The sequence below is a fragment of the Erpetoichthys calabaricus genome, chromosome 8 (genome assembly GCF_900747795.2).
Source record: "Erpetoichthys calabaricus chromosome 8, fErpCal1.3, whole genome shotgun sequence".
Classification (NCBI taxonomy): Eukaryota; Metazoa; Chordata; class Cladistia; order Polypteriformes; family Polypteridae; genus Erpetoichthys; species Erpetoichthys calabaricus.
Window position 1 is genome coordinate 112922415 of NC_041401.2, and position 26552 is coordinate 112948966.

At 39.3% G+C, this 26552-nt stretch overlaps 1 protein-coding gene across 1 annotated transcript in view; it reads left to right on the top strand.

Annotated features, from left to right (window-relative positions):
* The window catches only part of hdac4 (histone deacetylase 4), a 552364-nt gene that overhangs the window by 455636 nt on the left and 70176 nt on the right, over positions 1-26552 (top strand). Inside the window, 4 exon segments of the mRNA XM_028807299.2 lie at positions 14010-14117; positions 16212-16267; positions 19012-19099; positions 20504-20623. Of these exon segments, the coding sequence (XP_028663132.1) occupies positions 14010-14117; positions 16212-16267; positions 19012-19099; positions 20504-20623 (372 nt within the window).

Sequence of the window (26552 nt, forward strand, 5' to 3'; positions counted from 1 at the left end):
AGAGATTTCATGGTCCACTTCAGTACTCAGCTTGACAAACCTCCTGGAAGTAGGGGGCCTGGATTCTGTTATGGAAATCAAAGTAAATTGATTTCTTCCTGGCTTTTTAAAAATGTGCTTTGAAAGTGAACCTGTCAGAATGAGTATATGGAGCTTTTATTCATTCCAACTTCATTGTTCATGTTCCAAAACCAAAGGTGCTCAACATCAGTCCACTCCGTTCATTTCCATCTCCCACAAATACAACTACATTCGACCTTAAAGTGCCCAATAGTCTGATCATTTAAGACTTGACCATTTTTTGCATTACTAGGGCAAAACAAAGTGTAACTATTAGCACTGCTGCCTGACAGGTACATGAGTCTGTATGTGAGGTTTGGTCTCCATCTGCTTAAATTAGGAACAATTTTCATGTCCTCTGCAAGTGTTTTTCTACAAATATTCTGGTTTTCCTTCTACATACAAAATACATGAAGTCAACCTTAAATGGTGAGTTTAACCTGGCTGAAATATAATAATCGAAATTCACACAACTTTTCAACTGCATTGTACTGAAATTAAGCATGTTTATATCCCTTTTCTGTACATAGATAGATAGATAGATAGATAGATAGATAGATAGATAGATAGATAGATAGATAGATAGATAGATAGATAGATAGATAGATAGATAGATAGATAGATAGATAGATAGATAGATAGATAGATAGATAGATAGATAGATAGATACTTTATAAATCATAAGGGGAAATTCACATACTCCAGCAGCAGCATACTGATACAAAAACAATATTAAATTAAAGAGTAATAAAAATGCAGGTAAAAACAGACAATAACTTTGAATAATGTTAACGTGAAGAGTCGCATACTTTGGGGGAGGAATGATCTTCTCAGTCTGTCAGTGGAGCAGGACATTGACAGCAGTCTGTCGCTGAAGCTGCTCCTCTGTCTGGAGATGATACGGTTCAGTGGATGCAGTGGATTTTCCATAATTGATAAGAGCCTGCTGAGTGCCCGTCGCTCTGCCACAGATGTCAAGCTGTCCAGCTCCATGCCAACAATAGAGCCTGCCTTCCTCACCAGTTTGTCCAGGCGTGAGGCGTCCTTCTTCTTAATGCTGCCTCCCTAGCACACCACCGCGTAGAAGAGGGCGCTCGCCACAACCGTCTGATAGAACATCTGCAGCATCTTATTGCAGATGTTGAAGGACGACAGCCTTCTAAGGAAGTATAACCGGCCCTGTCCTTTCTTACACAGAGCATCAGTATTGGCAGTCCAGTCTAATTTATCATCCAGCTGCACTCCCAGGTATTTATAGGTCTGCACCCTCTGCACACAGTCACCTCTGATGATCACGGGGTCCATGAGGGGTCTGGGCCTCCTAAAATCCACCACCAGCTCCTTGGTTTTGCTGGTGTTCAAGTGTAGGTGGTTTGAGTCGCACCATTTAACAAAGTCCTTGATTAGGTCCCTATACTCCTCCTCCTGCCCACTCCTGATGCAGCCCACGATAGCAGTGTCGTCAGCGAACTTTTGCACATGGCAGGACTCCCGAGTTGTATTGGAAGTCCGATGTATATAGGCTGAACAGGACCGGAGAAAGTACAGTCCCCTGTGGCACTCCTGTGTTACTGACCACAATGTCAGACATGCAGTTCCCGAGACGCACATACTGAGGTCTGTCTTTAAGATATTCCACGATCCATGCCACCAGGTATGAATCTACTCCCATCTCTGTCAGCTTGTCCTTAAGGAGCAGAGGTTGGATTGTGTTGAAGGCACTAGAGAAGTCTAGAAACATAATTCTTACAGCACCATTGCCTCTGTCCAAGTGGGAGAGGGTTCTGTGTAGCATATAGATGATGGCATCCTCCGCTCCCACTTTCTCCTGATATGCGAACTGCAGAGGGTCGAGGGCATGTTGAACCTGTGGCCTCAGGTGGTGAAGCAGCAGCCTCTCCATGGTCTTCATCACATTCATCACATGTGACGTCAGAGCAACAGGCCGGAAGTCATTCAGCTCACTAGGACGTGATACCTTTGGGACTGGGGTGATGCAAGATGTTTTCCAAAGCCTCGGGACTCTCCCCTGTTCCAGGCTCAGGTTGAAGATGCGCTGTAGAGGACCCCCCCAGCTCCGATGCACAGACCTTCAGCAGTCGTGGCAATACTCCATCTGGACCCGCTGCTTTGCTGGCACGAAGTCTCCTCAGCTCTCTGCTCACCTGCGCTGTTGTAATTGTGGGTGGGGATGTCTCTCCTATGCTGGTATCAGCAGAAGGATGTGTGGAGGGTGCAGCACTCCGAGGTGAGAGTGAGAGTGGGTTAGGGTGGTCAAACCTGTTAAAGAAGTTGTTCATTTGGTTTGCTCTCTTCACGTCTGTCTCGATGGTGGCACCCTGATTCGAGCTGCAGCCAGTGATGATCTTCATCCCATCCCACACTTCCTTCATGCTGTTATTCTGCAACTTCTGCTCCAGCTTTCTCCTGTACTGCTCCTTTGCCGCCCTGAGCTGGACTCTAAGTTCCTTCTGCCAGTCCCATTCTGTAGTTCCAAAGCATTCTCTCAAAGCCTTCTCTGCCTCAGGGGACCACTTCCTGAATGAGCGTGTGGTTGTAGGTAGGACCCTCACTGTTGGTTTGTAGTGAGGCTGAAGCAGAACCAGGTTATGATCTGCTTTCCCAAGCGCAGGCAGCGGGGTGGCGCTGTATGCGTCTTTAACGTTTGCATACAGTAAGTGAATAGCCTTATCTCCCCGGGTGTTACAGTCCACATACTGGGAGAAGGCAGGTAATGTTTTGTCCAGCGTCACATGGTTAAAATCTCCAGCGATTAGCACATGCGCCTCAGGGTGCTGCGTTTGTAACTTAGCAACAGCAGAATGGATAATGTCACTCGCTGTCTCCACATCCACCCTACTAATAACATTAATACTAATATATTAGTAATTACGACTTCAATGAAAAAAAAATCAAAGCCCTTAATACTAGAAGTAGATATCTTTGTCTACTTTAGGAGTATTCAGTTTCTTCTAGTTTATGTCATTTGCAAAGCTTATCAAAAGAGTCACAGTTTTTCAAAGTGTATTGCAAATGGGGCTCAACTATATTAAGCATTAAATGCATCTGCACAGTGTCAAGCAGACAAACAGTATGGTTTTGTGCCCAAGATGTTCAACTGTTACCACAATGTTGCTAGTGTGCTCCTCACTACTGATGCACTTTGAGACCCTGAGCAAGTGAAAGTATCTCTGTTCTGGTTGTTCAAAATAAACAAAAATAAGGTATCTAAACAATTATGCAGTAGTTCTGAACTTGAAATGTACATTGAGATGGGGTTCACTATAGAAAAGTACAGTGGAACCTCGGGTCACGACCGTAATTTGTTCTAAAACTAGTAAAAGTAATTTCCCCCATAGGATTGTATGTAAATACAATTAATCCGTTCCAGACCGTACGAACTGTATGTAAATATATATTTTTTTTTAAAGATTTTTAAGCACAAAAATAGTTAATTATACCATAGAATGCACAGTGTAATAGTAAACTAAATGTAAAAACATTGAATAACACTGAGAAAACCTTGAGCAGAGAAAAGTAACATTGCAAGAGTTCATGCTACAGCCTTACAAACCGCTCGCTGTAAACACTTTTTAATGAGTTTTAAGCACAGGGAAAAAAACGAACATTTGAAAAATCCTTAATTTACACAACAGGTAACCATAAACAACCAAGAAAACTAACTTTGCATGAGTCGAGTTCTGGCATGAAGGAAGTGAGGAGGAACTGGGTGGAGAGGAGATTACAGTTTTGAGGTAAAGTCTGTGATGATGCGGCTTCGCTGCATGCTCCCATCTTGCTTCCCGGAGCCCTTAAACCCGTCACCGTCGGTAATGTTACCGATGAGGACGACAGTGAGGCACTACAATGGAGCAAGGGGATGGTGCAAAAAGTGCCAAGTACTTTTATTAAAATCAACAAAACAACAATCAAAAACAAAGTCCAAATTAAATAAAGTGCAGTGCTTTCAGAATCCTTCAATAAATAAATAATCCCATAAAAACAGAAGTGAAGTGGAGGTTAAAATCCAATAGAAAAAAGTTTTCATTAAATACAACGAGGTTAAAACAATGCTGGATGCAATCTCTTTAAAAACAAGCCAGATGCATTCTTTAACTGGTGACCCCCGCTGCCTTCTCGGCCTTACGCGGCCAGCCGTCCTTGTTCTGGTCACTCCAGCTCATTGATCACTCAGCTGGAGCGACCGCTTCCTTCTGCCAAACACCCCTGTTTGGGCTCACTGTCCAGCTGCCTGCCTGCGAGCATGCGCTGTCTTGCTCACTCACACCGGTTTTTTTCACACTGCTTCCTGCTTACTTCCTCACTCCGCAACCTCCGTCTTTTTTTTCTTTTTCCTCCCTTTAGCCGCCTCGCGCTTCTATTTATGAAGAGGACATGGCAGCTGTAGCGCGGCAATTATTTATTTAAAACTGGCCTTTTGATGTGAGCTGTGGACCCGCTACACCACAAAGTCCCTCTGCACGATGCACGTTTGACCAAGAACAATGTACTGTACAAGGAGAGACTGAACACGTGCGTAAATCACCGGCGCATACAAACTGGAAGGGAAATGAAATAGAGCACAAAGAGTTCACAGTGAATGCACAAGGAGAGACTGAACACGTGCGGAAATCATCGGCACGTATGAACCGGAAGGGAAACTGGCTTGTTCGTCACCTGAGTGTGTGGTCATGAACAGATGCAAAAGTTTGGCGAACTTTTTGGTCGTAACATGATTTGTACGTGGTCCGAGACGTTCGTGACCCGAGGTTCCACTGTATACAGTGAAATGTGTGTGATAATAAAATATCTACAGTGCATCCGGAAAGTATTCACGGCGCATCACTTTTTCCACATTTTGTTATGTTGCAGCCTTATTCCAAAATGGATTAAATTCATTTTTTTCCTCAGAATTCTACACACAACACCCCATAGTGACAACGTGAAAAAAGTTTACTTGAGATTTTTGCAAATTTATTAAAAATAATAAAATTGAGAAAGCACATGTACAGAAGTATTCACAGCCTTTGCCATGAAGCTCAAAATTGAGCTCAGGTGCATCCTGTTTCCCCTGATCATCCTTAAGATGTTTCTGCAGCTTAATTGGAGTCCACCTGTGGTAAATTCAGTTGATTGGACATGATTTGGAAAGGCACATACCTGTCTATATAAGGTCCCACAGTTGACAGTTCATGTCAGAGCACAAACCAAGCATGAAGTCAAAGGAACTGTCTGTAGACCTCCGAGACAGGATTGTCTCGAGGCACAAATTTGGGGAAGGTTACAGAAAAATGTCTGCTGCTTTGAAGGTTCCAGTGAGCACAGTGGCCTCCATCATCCGTAAGTGGAAGAAGTTCGAAACCACCGGGACTCTTCCTAGAGCTGGCCGGCCATCTAAACTGAGCGATCGGGGGAGAAGGGCCTTAGTCAGGGAGGTGACCAAAAACCTGATGGTCACTATGTCAGAGCTCCAGAGGTCCTCTGTGGAGAGAGGAGAACCTTCCAGAAGGACAACCATCTCTGCAGCAATCCACCAATCAGGCCTGTATGGTAGAGTGGCCAGACGGAAGCCACTCCTTAGTAAAAGGCACATGGCAGCCCGCCTGGAGTTTGCCAAAAGGCACCTGAAGGACTCTCAGGCCATGAGAAAGAAAATTCTCTGGTCTGATGAGACAAAGATTGAACTCTTTGGTGTGAATGCCAGGCATCACATTTGGAGGAAACCAGGCACCGCTCATCACCAGGCCGATATCATCCCTACAGTGAAGCATGGTGGTGGCAGCATAATGCAGTGGTGATGTTTTTCAGCGGCAGGAACTAGGAGACTAGTCAGGATAAAGGGAAAGATGACTGCAGCAATGTACAGAGATATCCTGAATGAAAACCTGCTCCAGAGCACTCTTGACCTCAGACTGGGGCGACGGTTCATCTTTCAGCAGGACAACAACCCTAAGCACACAGCCAAGATATCAAAGGAGTGGCTTCAGGACAACTCTGTGAATGTCCTTGAGTGGCCCAGCCAGAGCCCAGACTTGAATCCGATTGAACATCTCTGGAGAGATCTTAAAATGGCTGTGCACCGAAGCTTCCCATCCAACCTGATGGAGTTTGAGAGGTGCTGCAAAGAGGAATGGGCGAAACTGGCCAAGGATATGTGTGCCAAGCTTGTGGTATCATATTCAAAAAGACTTGAGGCTGTAATTGCTGCCAAAGGTGCAGCGACAAATTATTGAGCAAAGGCTGTGAATACTTATATACATGTGATTTCTCAGTTTTTTTATTTTTAATAAATTTTCAAAAACCTCAAGTAAACTTTTTTCATGTTGTCATTATGGGGTGTTGTGTGTAGAAAAAAATGAATTTAATCCATTTTGGAATAAGGCTGCAACATAACAAAATGTGGAAAAAGTGATGCGCCGTGAATACTTTCCAGATGCACTGTAGATATTTTATTATCACACACATTTCACTGTATACAAGATGCAGTCAAGACAGAGCCACGCCCACCAACTCACAGAGCCCCGCCCACCAACAATTCACTAAGCAGCCGACCATGGCATGCAAGACAGAGACCATGGGATACGCACGACAGAGCCACGCCCGCCAACTCACAGAGCACCAACGAAGACTCACTATAACTTAATGAACAAGTACTGAAACTTATCCCTACCGACAAAATAACTTTCACCAGCGTTGACTCCATCGTCACAGACAATCCCGCAGATCAATATATAATATTCACTAAGGCAGCCGACCATGGCAGGCAAGACGCAAGACAGAGCCATGCCCGCCAACTCACAGAGCCCCGCCCACCAACAATTCACTAAGCAGCCGTGCATACCGATGATTTCCGCACGTGTTCAGTCTCTCCCTGTGCAGTGAGCGAGCGAGCCAGAGAGAGAGAGAGACACACACACACACACACACACACGAGAGAGACACACACACACAGGCGCGCGCGCGAGAGAGACGCACACACAGGCGCGCAGATCCCGCACATCAACTTTCATTCCCCAAAGAATTTCTTAGCAGTCTTACTTCCACTGGCATGCCTCCGCATAAACTCAGACTTAAAATTGGTTCAGTCGTCATGCTTCTCAGAAACCTCATGCCAGCAAGAAGTCTCTGTAAAGACACTAGACTGACTGTTACCAGCATTCACCACAATGTACTAGAGTGTAAAACAATCGCAGCTGCTACCTCACAAACTGTCCTTATTCCCGGGATTTCCCTGACCCCATCAGATTCAAATTTGCCTTTTACTTTTACACGCAGACAATTTCCTGTTAGATTGGCCTTTACAATGACAATTAATAAGGCGCAGGGACAAACTTTCAAAAAGATATGCCTGTATCTGCCAAAACCAGTTTTCAGTCATGGACAATATGTTGCTCTCTCCAGAGTTCCATCTGTTCATTCACTCACAGTCGTATCCTCAAACCCACCCCATTTGGAAAACTGTCTTTCAGGAAATGTTCACCTATCAATAAATAATTATGCGGTGTAGCGGGTTGGCTAGTTTACTTTATTTGTCCTAAGACCATCTAAAGTAAAAGTAAAACAGGTGTAAAATTTAACCACACATTATCCTACTATCTGATTAATTTTCAAAAGTGATTAAAGTCACACAATGATGTGTTTGTAAAACAGTACAAACATTCAAATTGAGAAGCCGTTTTTATACATATTACACATTCTTATAAAATCCAGTACTATCAAAATTTTAGTTTAATTTACATCATAAACAATGTATATATATATATATATGTATCTGTACATAATCTTATTATAATACATAGAGCATGTAGAGATTTACTTCAAAATCGGACATATTTGGAACCCTGTGGTTATGACTACGCCTATCAAAAATGTTTCTCTTAATGAATTTGATGAAAAGCAAAGCAAAATTTAGAATATGCTGATAAAAAATTTGAGACTCTTCTCAGGATGACCATAGACAGTTCAGGTCAATGTATAATGTATAATCTTGAGCTCCTTGAAAGGCGCCTTGTATAAATAAAATGTATTATTATTATTATTATTATTATTATAATGGGAACAACTACTATTACTATTAACAATTGCCCACGGGAATAGTCAGAGACAAAATTGTATCTAAAATACAAATACAGAAATATTTTCGTGTATTTATGTTTTATTTTTTTTTATTTTTTTTTTGCCCAATAGGACAAACAGCAAGCACTTATTTACTAAGAAACAATTTAGGGTAATTAGCCGATATGAATGAGTGTGGGTGTGTGTAAGTTAGTGCAAACTTCCAGTAACCCCATCCAGGTTTGGTTACTTTTTGCCACTCATTGCTGCCAGGGTAGGCTCTGGACCTTGTGATCCAGAACTACTCCTGGTGGATCTATAAGTGGCACACTAAATTTTGACCCTCTTTTGTCTGTTGTAATGGAGGATATACATTCTTACAGATTGTAATGATTGCTCCTCTATTTAGTCTAAATTCCTTGTACAGTCCAAAAGTATTTTTAATACATTCTTGTTTATCATGGCTGTGAAAAGTGGTGGCATTTTACATGTTGGTTGGACATGCAAGCAAAAATTTCAGTGAACTCTGCACATTCTACTTCTACTACCATTATATAATAACTATTCTTGTGCAGCCAAGCATAGGTTATGGTCCGTTCTTGATCTCACAGTTTCCTACTGTTTATAACCGAAAAGATAGTGATATCTTAATTTTAAAGACTACAAACTAAAGAAATGCTAAAATTAAAAAACATGTTTGGGCTCAAAAATTAGTAATCATGGAGTAGCAACTGGATTCTCTCAGGAGATAGGAAAAAAAATAAACAAAAATGCATTTTTTTCTTTTTCTTAAGAATTCAGGTTTTATAACCTAAACCCAAAACAAATGATTTCCACGTAATAATTAATATTTATTCCGTAAGTATCAGATTTATTTGAACTAAGGTATGACCTTTAATGAAAACTAAAATGCCTAAAAGAGCATTTTGTTAAACAAAATTAAAGCAAAGCTAAAAGCTAAGCTATACGCAAAAATCAAGCTAAAATTAAATCTGCCTGCTTGAAAACTGAAATAAAATTAAAATGGGTGAATTAAAATCTCTTGCTTCTATTTTTTTAAATTAACCAGTTTCCAGGAGCCCACTGTTGACTAATGTTCTCACTGTGGGGAGCCCATAGGCGGGGATGCATAAATTTTTAAATTTAAGCACAAAATATTTTCTAGTAGTGTACAGTGAAGGTAGCCAACAAATCCCCTGCCGAAGATTTGCAAAGGAGTAATGGTGCAACTCATCTCCTCCTAGTAATTACTAAAGTTTCTATATGGAAAGTCTATAGGTGAATCCTTTGAAAATTTAAATCAAAGAGACACAGGTTGAATTGTGCCTGCCAATCACAAATGTTATCATGCACAGTTGTTGGTTATTCATTTTGGAGTGACGGGTTTGTGAAACATGGTGAAGCAAAGCTGAGAATTCACTGTCCAAATATTTTATTCATGGACAGAAGCCCTCAAGTCTCAACTGAGTTCAAAACTTTTAATCAGTGATGAGCCCCAGAGATGGCCGCCATTTAGGATAAAATAGTTCCGCCACACGGCACGGTGGTGCAGTGGGTAGTGCTGCTGCCTCACAGTTGGGAGATCTGGGGACCTGGGTTCACTTCCCGGGTCCTCCCTGCATGGAATTTGCATGTTCTCCCTGTGTCTGCATGGGTTTCCTCCGGGCGCTCTGGTTTCCTCCCACAGTCCAAATTCATGCAGGTTAAGTGGATTGGCAATTCTAAATTGGTCCTAGTGTGTGCTTGGTGTGTGGGTGTGTTTGTGTGTGTCCTGCGGTGGGTTGGCACCCTGCCCGGGATTGGTTCCTGCCTTGTGCCCTGTGTTGGCTGGGATTGGCTCCAGCAGACCCCCGTGACCCTGTGTTCGGATTCAGCGGGTTGGAAAATGGATGGATGGATAGTTCCACCACCAAGTTGTCAAAATTTTTAATAATTACATAACATATTAAAAAGTATCTTTCAGAATACCGTAAAGTAATTGGTTTGAAGTCAGAAGAACAGGAAAAGTCTCTTTCTGTAAATTATGCAAAAGCAAATACACACTGGCATGCAAGCATGTTAAATAAAGCTAACTGGGGGCCCAGTGTAGTATGATATTGAGATCAGATCAGCACTGCTCATAAACCTCCATTTACAGTAACCCCACCCTTTTACATGTTCTTGCTGTCCCCCATTAATATTTTTTAACTTGACTAAATGCTTTTGATTGGTGATTTTCTTGTATTATTGTTGTCATTTTTGAGAACTTTACTTTTTTGAATTAGCCTCTGACGGATAAAGTGGAATCGATAATGAATGGATGGAGAACATCGTTTGTGAAAAAAATTAAAACTATTTCTCTCCAGTAGTCATTTTTGCATATCCAGATTGTGACTGTGCTGCAGACTCCCATAAAAATGTGGAGTTGTGAATTGTTTTCAATTTTAAATAACTTTAAATAATGTTTATGTTAAATTTTTAAGTACTATGGTATTCAAAAAGTAAGCTGTTGAGTTTTTTTTGTGTGTATCTATTCAGCTTGATGAATAAGTGATTGAATTGGTTTTGCATGAATTGTTAAGTAAACAGGCTCCATTAATAAATACATTTTTAAGTGTGTCAAGTAATGCATAAAAAAATCATTGTTTATGGATAGATAATTTGGGAGAGTAAGTAGTGCTCAAAGGGTAATTTACGTGATATTTTTTTTGCTTATGCCAACCCGTGCTTTAGTGGGAATATTGCTTTCTACTGTCCCATTTTTCACTAAATGGCTATTCACTATACAGCTATGTAGCCTAATGACCATGTTAGTGCCTTAAAAGAATATGTTTTTGAAGATTACATGCTAGAAACAGGAAGTTATTCTATGAAACCTCCAAGTATGATGGTAACAAGAGCAAGTAATTGATGTAGGTGGCAATCTTGTTTGTGGAACTCATTTAAATGATGTCAAAAAAAAGGTTTGAGGACTGAAATATGCTAAAAAAAACTCAAACCTAAAAAAGAAAGTAAAATTTAGTCAGGTTTAAAAATATTAACTTCATCTCAGCTAAAAGATGTAGAAAGTGAATTTGCATAGCTATTTATTGAATTTCTTGATCATAAGTACTTGATCAAAAGATTAAAATGCCTAGGGCTACTTGGTCATTGAACAGCTGGACATTGCTACAACCTGGGTGAGACATTTTATAAAATGTTCTGAAAATAACTCTTTTTGTATAGATAGCTGGAACAAAAATAATCTCATTGAGCCTTTTTAGACATACCTGCATTTTTCTACAATCCCTTTACTATGACTGTTGGCACAGTATAGAGTTCTTAATCATCATCAAAAAGCCATTATTTAAGCTAAAACAAAAATTAAACTGAAATGATTGTTTCAAAATAAAAACTTAATTAATTTGTGTCATTAAAAATAAAAATTAAATACAAAGAAACTGAACTAAAATAACCTTGATTTGAATATTCTGTATAGAGTTAGTGAGTAAAATGGTCAACTACTGTTTGAGCTCAAGCACAGCCTTCACAGGTAGTATTCCATTGGTTACTCCCAAGCTCTTGTCGGTTTTTTTCCTTCCAAACTGATATTGTAGATGTGTACTTCCATGTCCTCTTTGAATTTTTGAGTATTTTTTTCTGCCATCATCACTTTGTTTAGACAGACATTGCAAACTATATGCCGACCATATGAAAAGCACTGAATCCTAGGTGTAAGGTAACTATTTTTGAAAATCCTCTGCACATTCTGCAGTACACATAATTGCCACTAGCTGATTACTGTTGAGCAAATACCTTTATGCATCATTTAGCTACCTGATGGATTGCCTATTTATTTTGGCTTCAATGTCAGGTTCAACTAGACTTGTGATCTTTTGCTAGATTTCCTTGTTATATGTTTATACTTAAGCAAGATTTGTTCGGTATATTCATTTAGAATCACAATTCTCAGAATACCACTGTTTTCTTTAGTGACACCTATGCTGAATATTGAGTGGCCATATAAGAATTCATAACATTTCCTTTGTTTGTTTTTCTTTTCAATATTCTCCATATTTTGCTATAATTGGGAGAGGGAAATGGCTATTTTACTTGAATCACTAAATATATTATAACACTGTGCATTATGCCTATTGTTAGAACCACTGTTTTTCCTACTCTGCATCTGTTTACATGCTAAGAATTACATTTCAGTAAATACAGTTGTAACTGAATGTGACTTTCCTCAGACTTATACAGAATCTGAATTAATGGTAGCCTTCTAAATGTAAAGATTAGTTGGTACATCTCATATTTTGGAAAAGAAAATTCCACTAAATGTGTTCAGGAATGTAGCTTTACTCGTTAGTTAGTCACATTTGCACTTTTAAGAACAGGTTATTTACAAGGGTGGGGGTTGAATTGAATTTAGTTTTGTTAAGTTTGACTTTATTGTATGGAATGTTACATGCTTTTAATAAATCCAGTAAAAGATAAAAAAAATATATATTTTTAACATATTATTTTGATCTTGGTGTCAGCAAATAGAGATACCCTGCGTTCTAAGTGTTTATTTAATTATAATTAAAATTAGTGGCTTATTTGAAAGTAAATTACCAGGTCAGAAAGGCAAGAACATTTAAGCTGTCTTTTTGGGACATCTGAAAATTTTACATTAATAGCATAAACATTAGCGTTTTGCTTTTTCTCTAATCTGGAATATGGTTATATTTTGTGTATCATTCTAGTCAAGCTGAATATTGTTTATGAATATGTGTTTATTTTTCATTTTAATATAAAACTAGGGGGCTTCGCTCGCCCACCCCCGGGTTTGGTTTACCGGATATACAATTTAAAGAGATTGTTAGTTTCATGGGAATAGTTACATATGCATTATTTTGACTTTTATTTTAAAACTTTTGTAAAAACAATACTTTATTTATGGCCCCGGGCATGGTAACATCTCTTTCTCGCAGGATGTATAACGCTGCTCGCGTTGTGAAGGGGGTGCGGCTGAACGCACGCTAAGGAGATGCCGTCGGATCATCTGCTGTCTTTCTGCCGCTGGCGAGCTGCCTGTTCTGCTTGTCTCGCTGCCCGATCATTTCAAAGCCTGTACAGCAGCTGTCCTTTTGCCACTTCACATCTCTGTCGTTCCAGTTGTGAAGGGGGCTGGGGTAGGGGGGTGGCGAGGGTTAGGTTGGCTGAACGCACACTAAGGAGAAGCAGTCTGATCATCTGCAGGCTTTTTGCTGCTGGCGAGCTGCGTGTTTTGCTTGTCTCTTGTCGTTGTTTTAAGAGCTGGGAGCATATGAAGTATGTCTGCCAACAGCAATCCAACAACTGCTAGGTTAGATGTCAGTGGACTTGTTTTAAATGATGTCTCACTGCCTTGTCTCGCGTAATGTTGTATAAACAATACTTGTCCTTTATTTCCGGCCCCGGGCGTGGTTAAAGCTCTTTCTCAGGGCGTATAATACTGCTCGTGTTGTCGGGGGGAAGGGGGCAGCTGAACACATTCTAAGGAGGTACAGTCGGATCATCTGCTGTCGCGCTGCTATCAGTCTTCCGTGCTGTACTCCGCCCTACCCCAATTGGACCTAACAGTCACTTAAAACAAAAAAGGGTTCAACCTGGCTGGGACGCTACAATACTTTTGAATTTTACTGCTTTCATATTCTTTTCCTTTCTCTGCATGTGTATCACGCCATTGTTTGTTTGAGTCTTCCGAATTCCACTGCCTTCATAATCTCTTACCTGCCTTTTTTTCTCTCCAACGCTTTTGGGTCTCTTTTCTCCGCGCTGCTCTTTCTTCTTTGCTTAACGTATTGTCCTTATACGCTTTATATGTGCTGAGAATCTCATGTTCTATATCCCCGCGAGACGCTCCGTGGCCATTCTCTTTCGGGTAAATATATGTATGTTTCCTATTGCAGGTTGACAGTGACACTATTTGGAATGAGGTACACTCTTCTAGTGCTGCTAGGTATGCTGTTGGATCTGTCATTGAGCTGGTTTTTAAAGTTGCATCTGGGGAACTAAAGGTAAGTTTTTGTTTTCTTTTTTTTTTTTTTTTTTTTTTTTTACAAATTTTCAAAATATCTAATAAGCATTCACATCTTAAAACAACTAATACCTGTTGAAAACAACATAGTGCAGCATCAAAGTTCACACTGGTAATTGAATTAAATCAAGGGCTTCATGACATTGGAATGTTTTTCCTTGTGTTTATTTAAACTCTGTTTATGATCCTAAATTCATGCCCAAAGTGATGGACTGATTGGTACTCAAATGTTTTTTGCTGCACAGTGTTTCTACATTTCTTGTAATCTGTTTAATATGGACAGATATCAAAAAATATGTAAGTAGGTAAAAGAAACTTGATAGCTACTTATGGAAGACCGATTTATGCTTGAAACTGCTAAAAGTTGTTAGGAATTAACGACCATTTTTACAGCTAGAAACATTTAAATGTGTGACTTTAATTATATTATAGAAGTGTTAAATATATAGATGGCTATTTTATTAACATTTCTTTAATATGAAGTTGGTGTTCCATTCACCCTCTGGGCTGCAAGAATTACAGTGATCCCTCGCTATATCGCGCTTCACCTTTCGCGGCTTCACTCCATCGTGGATTTTATATGTAAGCATATTTAAATATATATCGCGGATTTCTGCGGACAATGGGTCTTTTAATTTCTGGTACATGCTTCCTCAGTTGGTTTGCCCAGTTGATTTCATACAAGGGACGCTATTGGCAGATGGCTGAGAAGCTAGATTGCTTACACTTCTCTCTCTCTTGCACTGACTATCTGTGATCCTGACGTATGGGGATTGAGCAGGGGGGCTGTTTGCACACCTAGACAATACGGACGCTCGTCTAAAAATGCTGAAAGATTATGTTCACGTTGCTATCTTTTGTGCAGCTGCTTCCTGAAACGACATGCTGCACAGTGCTTCGCATACTTAAAAGCTCAAAGGGCACGTATTGATTTTTGACTGAAAAACAAACTCTGTCTCTCTCTCTCTCTCTCTCCCTGCTCCTGACGGAGGGGGTGTGAGCTGCCGCCTTCAACAGCTTTGTGCCGCGGTGCTTCGCATACTTAAGCCAAACAGCCCTATTGATTTGTTTGCTAGAGATTGTTTTCTCTATCTATGTGACATTCTGTGCTCCTGACACGCACTCCTTTGAAGAGGAAGATATGTTTGCATTCTTTTAATTGTGAGACAGAACTGTCATCTCTGTCTTGTCATGGAGCACAGTTTAAACTTTTGAAAAAGAGACAAATGTTTGTTTGCAGTGTTTGAATAACGTTCCTGTCTCTCTACAACCTCCTGTGTTTCTGCGCAAATCTGTGACCCAAGCATGACAATATAAAAATAACCATATAAACATATGGTTTCTACTTCGCGGATTTTCTTATTTCGCGGGTGGCTCTGGAACACAACCCCCGCGATGGAGGAGGGATTACTGTATTAACAAGAAAATCTTAAGATCTTGCAGCCCAGTGGATGCCAACCCATATTAATTTTAATAACGCACTAAAATCATTGCAGCCTCTCTTGTGGTGGATCTCTGCTTCATCTCATGTCTTAAGAATTCCATGGCATCTTCTATGAGTTGTGCTTAGTCACTGTGTGCCAGCTATAGCAAAAGAAGTAAATTCACTAAGAAGCTAGCAAAATTGGATACTGGCTTCTGTGCTATGCTTGTTTTTCTTTCACTTTCACTAAGTAACTTCTGAACACATTTGAGCAATCAGATGCCTGTAGACTGACCATTACAAATAGCATGTATTCATTGTTTGTAACTACAGCAGCACCACATGGCAGGCAGGATTTTTATTTACATACCCTACTTCGGATATGATGTTGTCTAATATGATGACGGCCAAATACACAGTGTACTTAATAAAGTGATCAATATGTTTTATAGCATGCAAACTTGCCAGCGCATCATCACAGAATCACAGAACACAAGATCTTCCATATTTGGGAAGGTCAGAGCAATCTTTATGTTTAATACAAAACCTAATGAATTTTCAGTACCTGTAGTATGTGAAAGATGATTCACACACTACTTTTGAAAATTACATGCTTGTGGAAAAAAATTGCTTACAATGTTCTGGTTTCAGAATGGCTTTGCTGTGGTACGTCCCCCAGGACATCATGCAGAGGAAAACACTCCAATGTAAGTTTTAATTTTTATCTGAAGACTTTTTGTTATTATTGCAAGATTATTACTGTGTTGTATTTTTCAAACTTCATCCTCTCATGCTATAGAGTTAATGTAAACTTAGTCCTTGATAAAAGAACCTGAACTACATGTGTGTCCATACAGCAAAAGCCCACCAATCAGGTTTTTTACCATCAATAGTGACAGCAAAATTAAGTTAGTAAATTGGCTAAATGAATAAATATGTTTTTAGATGCATACTTATTTGGTGAATCTATTTTATATTTTAGGTACAGCAGTCAAACTAGACTGGTTACAGGCACTGTTTCAAACAGATTCCAAGTATTTTACATGATTGAATTAAGCCAAAAACAAAACATTTTGAGAGGCTTTGTTCAGAAAATCTTTATAATTTTTTAGAAGACTGTTCCATATCATGCTGTTATAATTCAGTTATATATGATGAATGAATAATATTTTTTATAACTTGAGTGCTTCTTGTCATTTTGCTATTTTTGTGAATGCAGTTTTATTTAATGTAAAAATATAAATGCCTTTGTTGTCTTTTTAGGCAACGTGTTAGCTGCCAGTTTAAAATATTTGCAGTTAAGGAAATATTTGTAAGAAAATAGCATGTCATTTATCTTAAATTTGTGCATTGTGAAGTCAGTTCTTAAAAATTTGCATTTGCAGGAATTGTGTTATTATAATGTTACAGAAAAGGAGAGGTTGTTATGTCATGAAAAATTTAAAAATATTTATACTTTGTAATAAAATAGGCAGCAAACAGAAAAAGGTTTGGAGGTGGCCACCCTGTATACTTGAAAATATGCAGTCAAAAAATGAAGATACGTCTTCACAGACTCAAGTTCAGAACAGAACTGACTAACAGGATGAAACTGGCCTATAAATATTAGAGGAAGAGGTGGAGTCAGGAGTTGTGAACCCAAGAAAGTCCGTAGGCTCGCTGAGTTGTGGACCATTTGGAATGATATGCCCAAGTTCCCCACACTTGAAATACCACGGGGTAGACGTGTGCTTTTCCTTGGGATGGGCCGCGGACTCTGTAACACAGCGGGCATGCTCTGAATGGGTGATGCATCCCTGCCGGCTTTGGCGTGCAGACTTTTAAGTACGCTCAAACTGGGTTGCCACACTATGTCTTTCCAGGGTTTCAGTAAGGTCGTCCATGTTTTTCTGCCCCGGTCTGCAGACCTGCTGGGTGAGAAAATTGGGGAGGGTGTTCACTAAAAAATCACAGGCCACCTGCTTCACAACCTGCTTTGAGTCGTTGATGTCTGGCCGTAGCCAGTGCCCTGGTTTTATCGTATAAATCAAAAGCCTGCAGTCTAGACGGCCACTTAGGGTCGAACTGCTGCTTGGGGCACAGCCTCGCCTGCTGGTCCGCAGAAACACCATACCTCTTAATGACTTTGGCTTTTAAAAGATCATAGTGGCATCCTCAGTCTCAACGTCATAATAAGTCATTCGCGCCTCCCCTTTCAGGAACGGCACCAATATGTTAACCCACTCTTTGAGTTCCCAATGATGCCTAATTGCCATATGTTCAAAAATCAGGGGATATATCTCTATATCATCGTTCTCCTGAAGCAGCATCAGTACCTGGGACGGAGCCCTTGACTGGCCATATTGGAGGGCAACGTGGGCTTGGGCTTGTGCCTCTGACTCCGTGAATTGACTACTAGACCTTGAGCCTCTGAATCTCTGTGGCCATGTTATTAAAGACTGAAGTTATGTCCTGCTTTTCTCACATTTTCAAGCAGAAATGAAAAAAAAAAAATCCTGCCAACTATGCCAGTGTGATAAAATACGAAGCAAACAGAAAAAGGGTTGGAGATGGCCACACTGTATTCATGAAAATATGCAGGCAAAAAATGAAATACGCCTTCACACACTCGAGTTCAGAAAAGAACTGACTAACATGATGAAACTGGTCTATAAATATGGTGGACTAGAGGAAGAGGTGGAGTCAGGGAGGCCAGGACAGGAATTGGTATGGCAGGTGGACATCAGCGAAGGGTGCCAGAAGTGACGTAATCTTTGGGTGGACTGGTGGTGATTCACTGAGAGGCACAGTCTTAAAGCTGGTCTGCAGAGGGACAAAAGGAGGAAGGATTAGATGACAGTGCCAACCCCTGGTCCGATTGAGAAACAACACTATTTAAGCCTGTAAACCATCTCCAATGCACATGTGTGTGACAACCCTTAATCCAGCCACCTATCCATTCATTTTCTGAACCTGCTTTATGCTCACACCATGCCAAAATAATTCAAGTAACAAAAATCACGGGACATGAATTGGGGCCAATTTAACACATACATTTCTAAAATATTAAAGACAAACTAAGGACACCAAGAGAAAAACTAGGTGTTGATGGATGACACTAATCCTTATTGAAATGCATTAACATTATATATTTCGTGTTGATGGATGACACTAATCCTTATTGAAATGCATTAACATTATATATTTCTTGAAAGGTGTGCGTGTTAGGCTTATTGTCAGCTTTAAATTGTCTTTGGTTGGTGTGTGAGTATGGGTGTTGCAATTGAGTGAGACCCAGTGCATGGTACTTTCTTAGCCTTGCACACAAAGCTGCTAGGATAGACTCAAGCTCCCCACAACTCTGATTTGGAATAGTCAGTTTTAAGAGCATTGTGTAACATTATGAACTGTGTAAAATCAAATTTATTTATTCTTTTGGTAAAATGTTGTATTGTTTTCTTTGATTATCCAGGGGATTCTGCTACTTCAATTCTGTGGCTATTGCTGCCAAGCTGTTGCAACAAAGGCTTAGTGTTAGCAAGATCTTAATAGTTGACTGGGTAAGTGTAGTAGGCTCTGGTCTGTTTTTTATACTTTTTGTGTATAATATTAACAAAGGTATTTATTATTTTGCCTTCAGTATGCAACAAAACACCTGAAGCAACAGCTGAGGAGCAGATGGATGGTTTAGATGATATTTACAATAAGTCATTCCAGACTTGAATTTTTCTTTTTAGAAATGCTAATGCAAGACCACTGCATTAAATGTAGGTGTCATCTAGTGAGGGTTCCTTTCATACAATACAGTGGAAATATTCTGTTTACTGGTATACAATTCATACATACAGTGGAAAAATATTATTTGGAGTAGTGACTAAGGAACAAAGGTTCAAAACGCAAGTCTACTGGTTTAGTTTCCCACCATTGTACTCCAACTATAAACAAAGTATGCAAATAGTTGCATTATGTACATGTACTTAAAGATTTGTGCCTTAAAATGGTGTTTGCTTTGCAAAGGTGCTATTTAAAATCACTGTGGTTTGCGAGGTTCTCAGTTCAAGGACAGTTGAGGAGTTCTGGGCTCAATTGCTTAGATTAGAAACATGCATGCAAGAACAAGGTAATTTACCTTGTGTAATATTTTTTAAGAGGACATCCAAGGTCTAGTGCTTAATAAAAAAAAAAAATTAGTCATTACAGTAGTGGTATTAACGTAGTGTAGTCACCTAGAATATCCTCATTTTGGTGAAAGATTTTTGTAAGACTGCCATGAAAGCCAATGTAGAGTGATTTGACACTAACTTGTACCATCTTGTGAATTTGAGGAACATCTACTATATGTACTTTGGAAGCCAATATAGGTATTTTTGTACATGCTGTTGTTATATAAAAATGTATTCATTGCAGGACTGCTTCAGCTCAGCCATATTCTTTGGATGTCTAGTGTGAATGGGTCTCTTGAGGTCATTCCATAGAAGCTCTATTGGGTTGAGATCTGGGCTCTGACTTGGGCCCCTCCATAAGGCGGATTTCCTGATTTTTAATATAATTGTCCTGCTGCATCACCCAGCTTTTACGAAGCTTTAGCTGGTGGACGGCAACTGCGATATTATCCTGTATGACTCCTTGATAAACCTGTGAATTCATTATCGCCTCGATGATTGCTGGCTGTCAAGGCCCTAAGTCAGCAAAGTAACTCCAAATCATATACGTAAATACGTTTATTTCCAGAGGGTTTGCATACTTTTTCTTGGCACTGTAATATGAAAAATGGATTAGTGTATGGATCAAAATCCTGAGTTTTATGTTACAGTAGACAGACACATTATATTTCTTTTCATATAACTTTGTTTCAAGTTGCGCAGTGTTTTGTGTTAAAGTACACTGTTTTTAAACTATAGCAAAAGTCATACATTTAGCACATTGTTTGAAGTGGTAGGTCATTAGCATTTGTTTTACTGCAGGATGTCCACCACGGTAATGGAACCCAGCAAGCTTTTTACACTGATCCCAGCGTGCTATATGTGTCCTTGCATCGATATGATGATGGCAACTTCTTTCCAGGCAGTGGAGCTCCTGATGAGGTATGCTTTTAATAACCTTATAATAAACATTTTTAGTTATTCTGATGGACAGTGCATTAACATATGAAATAACGTGGTAACACTTTAATTGAGGTATCCATTATAAGTTATTATTAACAGTTTGCATGTTATAAAACATTTTATAAAACATAAAACTTTTTAACATGGTGTAAAAATGGTGAAAAATGGTAACATATTTCAAGACTTCTTTTTAATAATTTTTTGTTTTTAATAATTGTAAATAAAATGTTTGTACACTATTAATATCTGTAATGGACTGTAATTTATGATGGATACTTTAAGTATAACCTGAACCTTGAGGTAAATCACAGTTTATGTGTATTTTAGTGTTCTGAGTTATTTAGTGACATTGTATATTAAAGCAGACTTGCAATGAAATTAACAATAGGAAGTAACACACTGTCCTTTCCAAACAGTTCTCAAATGCAGCTTTAAAAACAAGCCCATCTAGATTGGCACTACAAATTGACTTTAGGAAAATGTTTTATGAGTTGTGCTGTTAGATGGATACAGGTTAAAACTTAATTGTATTTTATCATTAAACTGTTTATTTTCTTGTAGACCAGTTTCTGAGTTCTTATTGTGTGTGAACCAGAGTGGTTTCTTGACTTTACTACAGAGTGGGATTTCTTTCTTATTTCAGATGCCATACAATTTCCACCATGTATTTCTAGTATCTAAATCATAATCCAGCCTGGCTACATATTTTTTTACATCTGTGACAACTGCCTAGAACTTCAATAGAAACCTCAGAAGAGTTTCAATATTCTATGTTACAGAAAAGTACTGAATTTATTTATTTATTTTTTGGCTTAATTTATATCTAAATGAGCATCAAATGACTGAGTGCCATTCTGTTAAGTACACCTTCACTTCTGACAGTGTCACAGATATATTGAAAGGAAGCTACCAATCAATGTTGGTTTTAATTTAAATGGGTAATCTGCAACAGTTGGTTAGGTAATAGGTAAGAACCAAGCACTTGCAAAAGAGGCTTATCAGAATGCACAGTTCCAATCAATGCAGTCAAGCTCCACTAACACATCAATAAATAAGAACATGTAGATCACCAAAGTTAAGAGGTATAAAGAAAGAAGAACTTGAAAATACATTATTTGGTTTGGTAAATCCTGGTTTTTGCTGATTCATGCTGAAGGGAGAACCAAGGTTTCAGAGCACCACGTGTCAATAGTTCATGTTTTTAATACCACTAATACATCTGTTTTTTTTAACATATATTGTGTGTCTTGGTAGAGCAAACATTGTAAACAATTGAATAACTAATAAATATTTTCAGGTTAAGTGCATTATTTCAGAGGATCACTATACTCATACTGAATTAACAGACATTCTTCAGTCGAGTAATGCTATAAGCGAAAAGTCTAATGAACCAGATAAGTTCTAGAAGAATGACACTAAATTAAGTTTAATGCATGTGGTCTCTCGGGTCATTAGATCTTATTCCAATTGACCGTCTATATGATAAAAGGAAACAAATGATTTGGAGTAGATATTCCATCACTAGCTAAATTATAACAATTTTGGAATACACTAGAATTGCTAGAAGATGTCTGTTCTGCACTTTTGTCACATGTCTTCCTTGTCTTAATTATGAATTACAATTTTACCCGAGTTTGTTAGATTGTTAGCAAAATGCAGATGAGGTAGAGGTAATTGTTTTCTTTTTTATTTCAGGTCACAGAAAAACTTGCCAAATGGTTAAAAGGAAACTACACAGACATGTTTACTGTTACAGTAGTTACAAATATAACAAAAGTGTAACATCACCAAACATTAATATTTTTTCAGGATCCATTAGGCCACAAACTGAGTGTACTTTTTGGTTTTTTGTCAGTTGATTACTCTCGATTAACCGATATAGTTCAACAATATCAAGTAGATATATGACACAATTGTCCCATGTGAAGGTAATGTGTAAGAACTGAAGAACTGTCAGACCTCACTTAATCATGTGTCCCAGCCCTGTATATCATCTAGTCAGTTAGAAGACTTTAGTCTCATGTGATCTATTTTGCCATAAATAGCAGTAAGTAATGCTTTAGATTTTGTTTCATTCATAGACAAAAGTAGAGTTGTACATTCATGGATTGTAGTCTGCTGTTGATTTTGTGCTTTTCCTTAGAGTTTTTAACAGCAGCATCAAGCATGTTTTGTCCTTAAATGATAAGCAAAGGACATTCTACTTTTATGATATTTAAATTTGCCACACAAGGTGTGCAGGTATCTACAGTTTTGTCCTTTAAATATCTGGGAGAATTTTAAATCAAAAGCAAACATAATAAGTTTCATAAATTTGAGCCATTTTTAACAGAGTCACTTAGACCAGGGGTTCCTAAACTTTGAAGTCAAGGCCCCTAAAAAATGTTTTACCATCTGTTCAAGGCCCCAACTAATATAAACCAAACCTGATAAAGCCAAGCATGATCTTGGATCTCGATTACTGCTAACAGTAGTCACACTGCATCTTCTTTCTTCTTCTTCTTCTTCTTCTTTCAGCTGCTCCTATTAGGGGTTGCCACAGCGGATCATCTTTTTCCATACCTTCTTGTCTTCTGCATCTTGCTCTGTCACTCCCATCACCTGCATGTCCTCTCTCACCACATCCATGAATCTTCTCTTAGGCCTTCCTTTTTTCCTCTTGCCTGATAGCTCTACCCTTAACATCCTTTTCCCAATATACCCAGCATCTCTCCTCTGCACATGTCCAAACCAATGCAATCTCGCCTCTCTGACTTTGTCTCCCAACCTTCCGACCTGAGCTGACCCTCTAATATACTAATTTCTAATCCTGTCCATCCTCGTCACACCCAATGCAAATCTTAGCATCTTTAACTCTGCCACCTCCAGCTCTGTCTCCTGCTTTCTGATCAGTGCCACTGTCTCCAACCCATATTATATAGCTGGTCTCACTACCGACCTGTAGACCTTACCTTTCACTCTTGCTGATAACCGTCTGTCACAAATTACTCCTGATGCTCTTCTCCACCCTTTCCACCCTGCCTGCACTCTCTTTTTCACTTCTCTTCCACAATTCCTGTTACTCTGTACTGTTTATCCAAGTATTTAAACTCCTTCACCTTCTCCAGCTATACTCCCTGCATCCTCACCATTCCACTTACCTTCCTTTCATTGACATACATGTATTCTGTCTTGTTCCTTCTGACCTTCAGTCCTCTCCTCTCTAGAGCATATCTCCACCTCTCCAGGGTCTCCTCAACCTGCTCCCTACTATCGCTACAGATCACAATGTCATCAGCAAACATCATAGTCCACGGGGACTCCTGTCTAATCTCGTCTGTCAATCTGTCCATCACCATTGCAAATAATAAAGGGCTCAGAGCCGATCCTGGATGTAATCCCACCTCCAACTTGAATGCATCCGTCACTCCTACCGCAGACCTCACCACTGTCACACTTCCCTCGTACATATCCTGTAGAACTCTTACGTACTTCTCTGCCATTCCCGACTTCCTCATACAATACCACAGCTCCTGTCGAGACACCCTGTCATATGCTTTCTCCAGGTCCACAAAGACACAGTGCAACTCCTTCTGGCCTTCTCTATACTTCTCCATCAACACCCTCAGAGCAAACATCGCATCTGTGGTGCTCTTTCTTGGCATGAACCCATACTGCTGCTCACTAATCAACATCTTAATCTAGCTTCCACTACTCTCTCCCATAACTTCATGCTGTGGCTCATTTTCTGTAATTTTAACTCTTTGACGCTTTCGGGACAAATATATCCCTCATATTAAAATGCATGCCTATAGTTTATTTACACACGCAATGATGCAAAATGTTTTGTTATGGATCCAACAGGTGTCAGGCCACTGCAGTAGGTCATTTATATTGTCCACGTGCTTCAAGCCGGCATTTTGTGACAAATAAACAGTGCTTGTTTATTTGTCATTCAGGCGTGCCATGCTATATATTTCAGGTGAGTTTTTTTTTAAATATAAAATTTACTTCTGATCTTTTTTTGATCAGATTTATTAATTCATTTGTGTAGATGCTAAAAATAGATGTAAAGTTACAAAATATGCGTAAATACGTATAACATTACATGATATTCTTGAAGGGACACATTTGTCCCAGTGTGCTGTAGGCGTCCATTTTTGAAGGGATACATTTGTCCCAATGTGCTGCATGTGTCGATTAGATATACCGGTGTGATTCACTCATTCTACTTCAGATTCTGGTATGGCAAAACACTTCCACATTGATGATGATGATATTATCCAATATTTGAATGCTGATGACAGTGGGGATGAGACTAACTTGGTACTTGATACAGAAGATCAAGAATTTTTGGAAGGTGATGCTGACAAGATTGGAACAGATGTAATTTTTGACCCACCAGTGAATGACAGAAATTCGGGGAAGTGACAATGCTTCCACAGTTACTTCTCCAGAACCTGCTGTTCTTGGTCCTTCTGGTCACTGTCCAAAGCGGATGAGGTCAACTGTTGAAACAATGCCAGACACAAATAACTCCTCTCCATCTTCTGCTAAGGGTGCTGCACCTGAAGAAAGTTCTGCCTATAACTTTCACATGGCGCAAGTCCTATAGACATTTTCTGTTCAGAGACGACGAGAAACCACAGGTTTATGGACAAGTTAACATGGACAAAAATCTCAGATTCAGAAACTTTGGATGCAATGCCAACACCCCTGCAAATATTTGAAGCAGTTGTGCAATTTGACAAACTCGTCAACGAAATACTGGTTCCAGAAGCTATCCGGTATATGCAACAGAAAGGAAACACTTTTCTCCATTGAACCTACCGAGATGAAGGCATTTATTGGTATGAATTTAGTCATGAGTTACCATGTTCTGCCAACATTACGGTCCTACTGGTCCACACAACCCAACATGGCAGTGCCATATATCGCCCAAGTTGCAGCGATTTGAGGCTGTTCGAGCAGCTCTGCATTTTATTGATAACAATGGTTGGCATGATCCCCGATGATCAAGCATGGAAAGTGCGCCCACTTATCGTTTATTTCAATGCAGCGTTTCAGGACATACTCAGCATAAGTGAGGAACAGTCCATAGATGAACATATGCTCAAATTCAAAAGCCACAATATTATGTGCCAATATGTAAAAGGCAAACCAATAAAATGGGGCTTCAAAATGTGGTGCAGATGTGATGTTCGTACTGGATATTTATATTAATTTGAACCATATCTTGGCAAGAAAGCACAGCATGTAGAGCATAATTTGGGAGAGTCGGTAATCTTGCACCCTTACTGAATCATTACCCAGAACAGGATGTCAAGTATTTTTTTGGTAATTTCTTCAACTCTCTGAGAGAAGTATTCCGACAAATATCCAAACACAAAGGCGTACACAAATGGCAACAACCCTCACAAGCCAGAACATGCCATGAAAAAGGCAGAAAAACGCAAAAGATGTTATTACTGTGCACAGAAGAAAATTGAAAATAGAACTGACAATGTATCTACAGTGTGTGATGTTCATTTATGTTATACATCTGACAGAAATTGTTTGTTGATCTTCAAAAAAAGTAATAACTGGAAGCATGACCGTGGTGCATATAGGGACATACGTCCCATAATTTTTTAATGACATTATGCATATGCCATATATGCCAATGGATTCTATTAGGTTGTTTGCATATATTTTTTCCGCAAATTGATATCACCTGATGTGTATTTCTCTTGTGTGCATCAAAGGGTTAATTTACAGAAATTATATAGTCACAAATGAACCCAGATCAAATGAAGTAGAAAAAGAAGTGAAGTCATATATGACTACAATTGAAAAGAAGAGGAAAATAACAAGTCAATTGTGATGGTTGAATGTCTTTGATTTATTCTATCATTATTGTCAGTGAAGGGCTCCAGTTTTAGCCTATTCC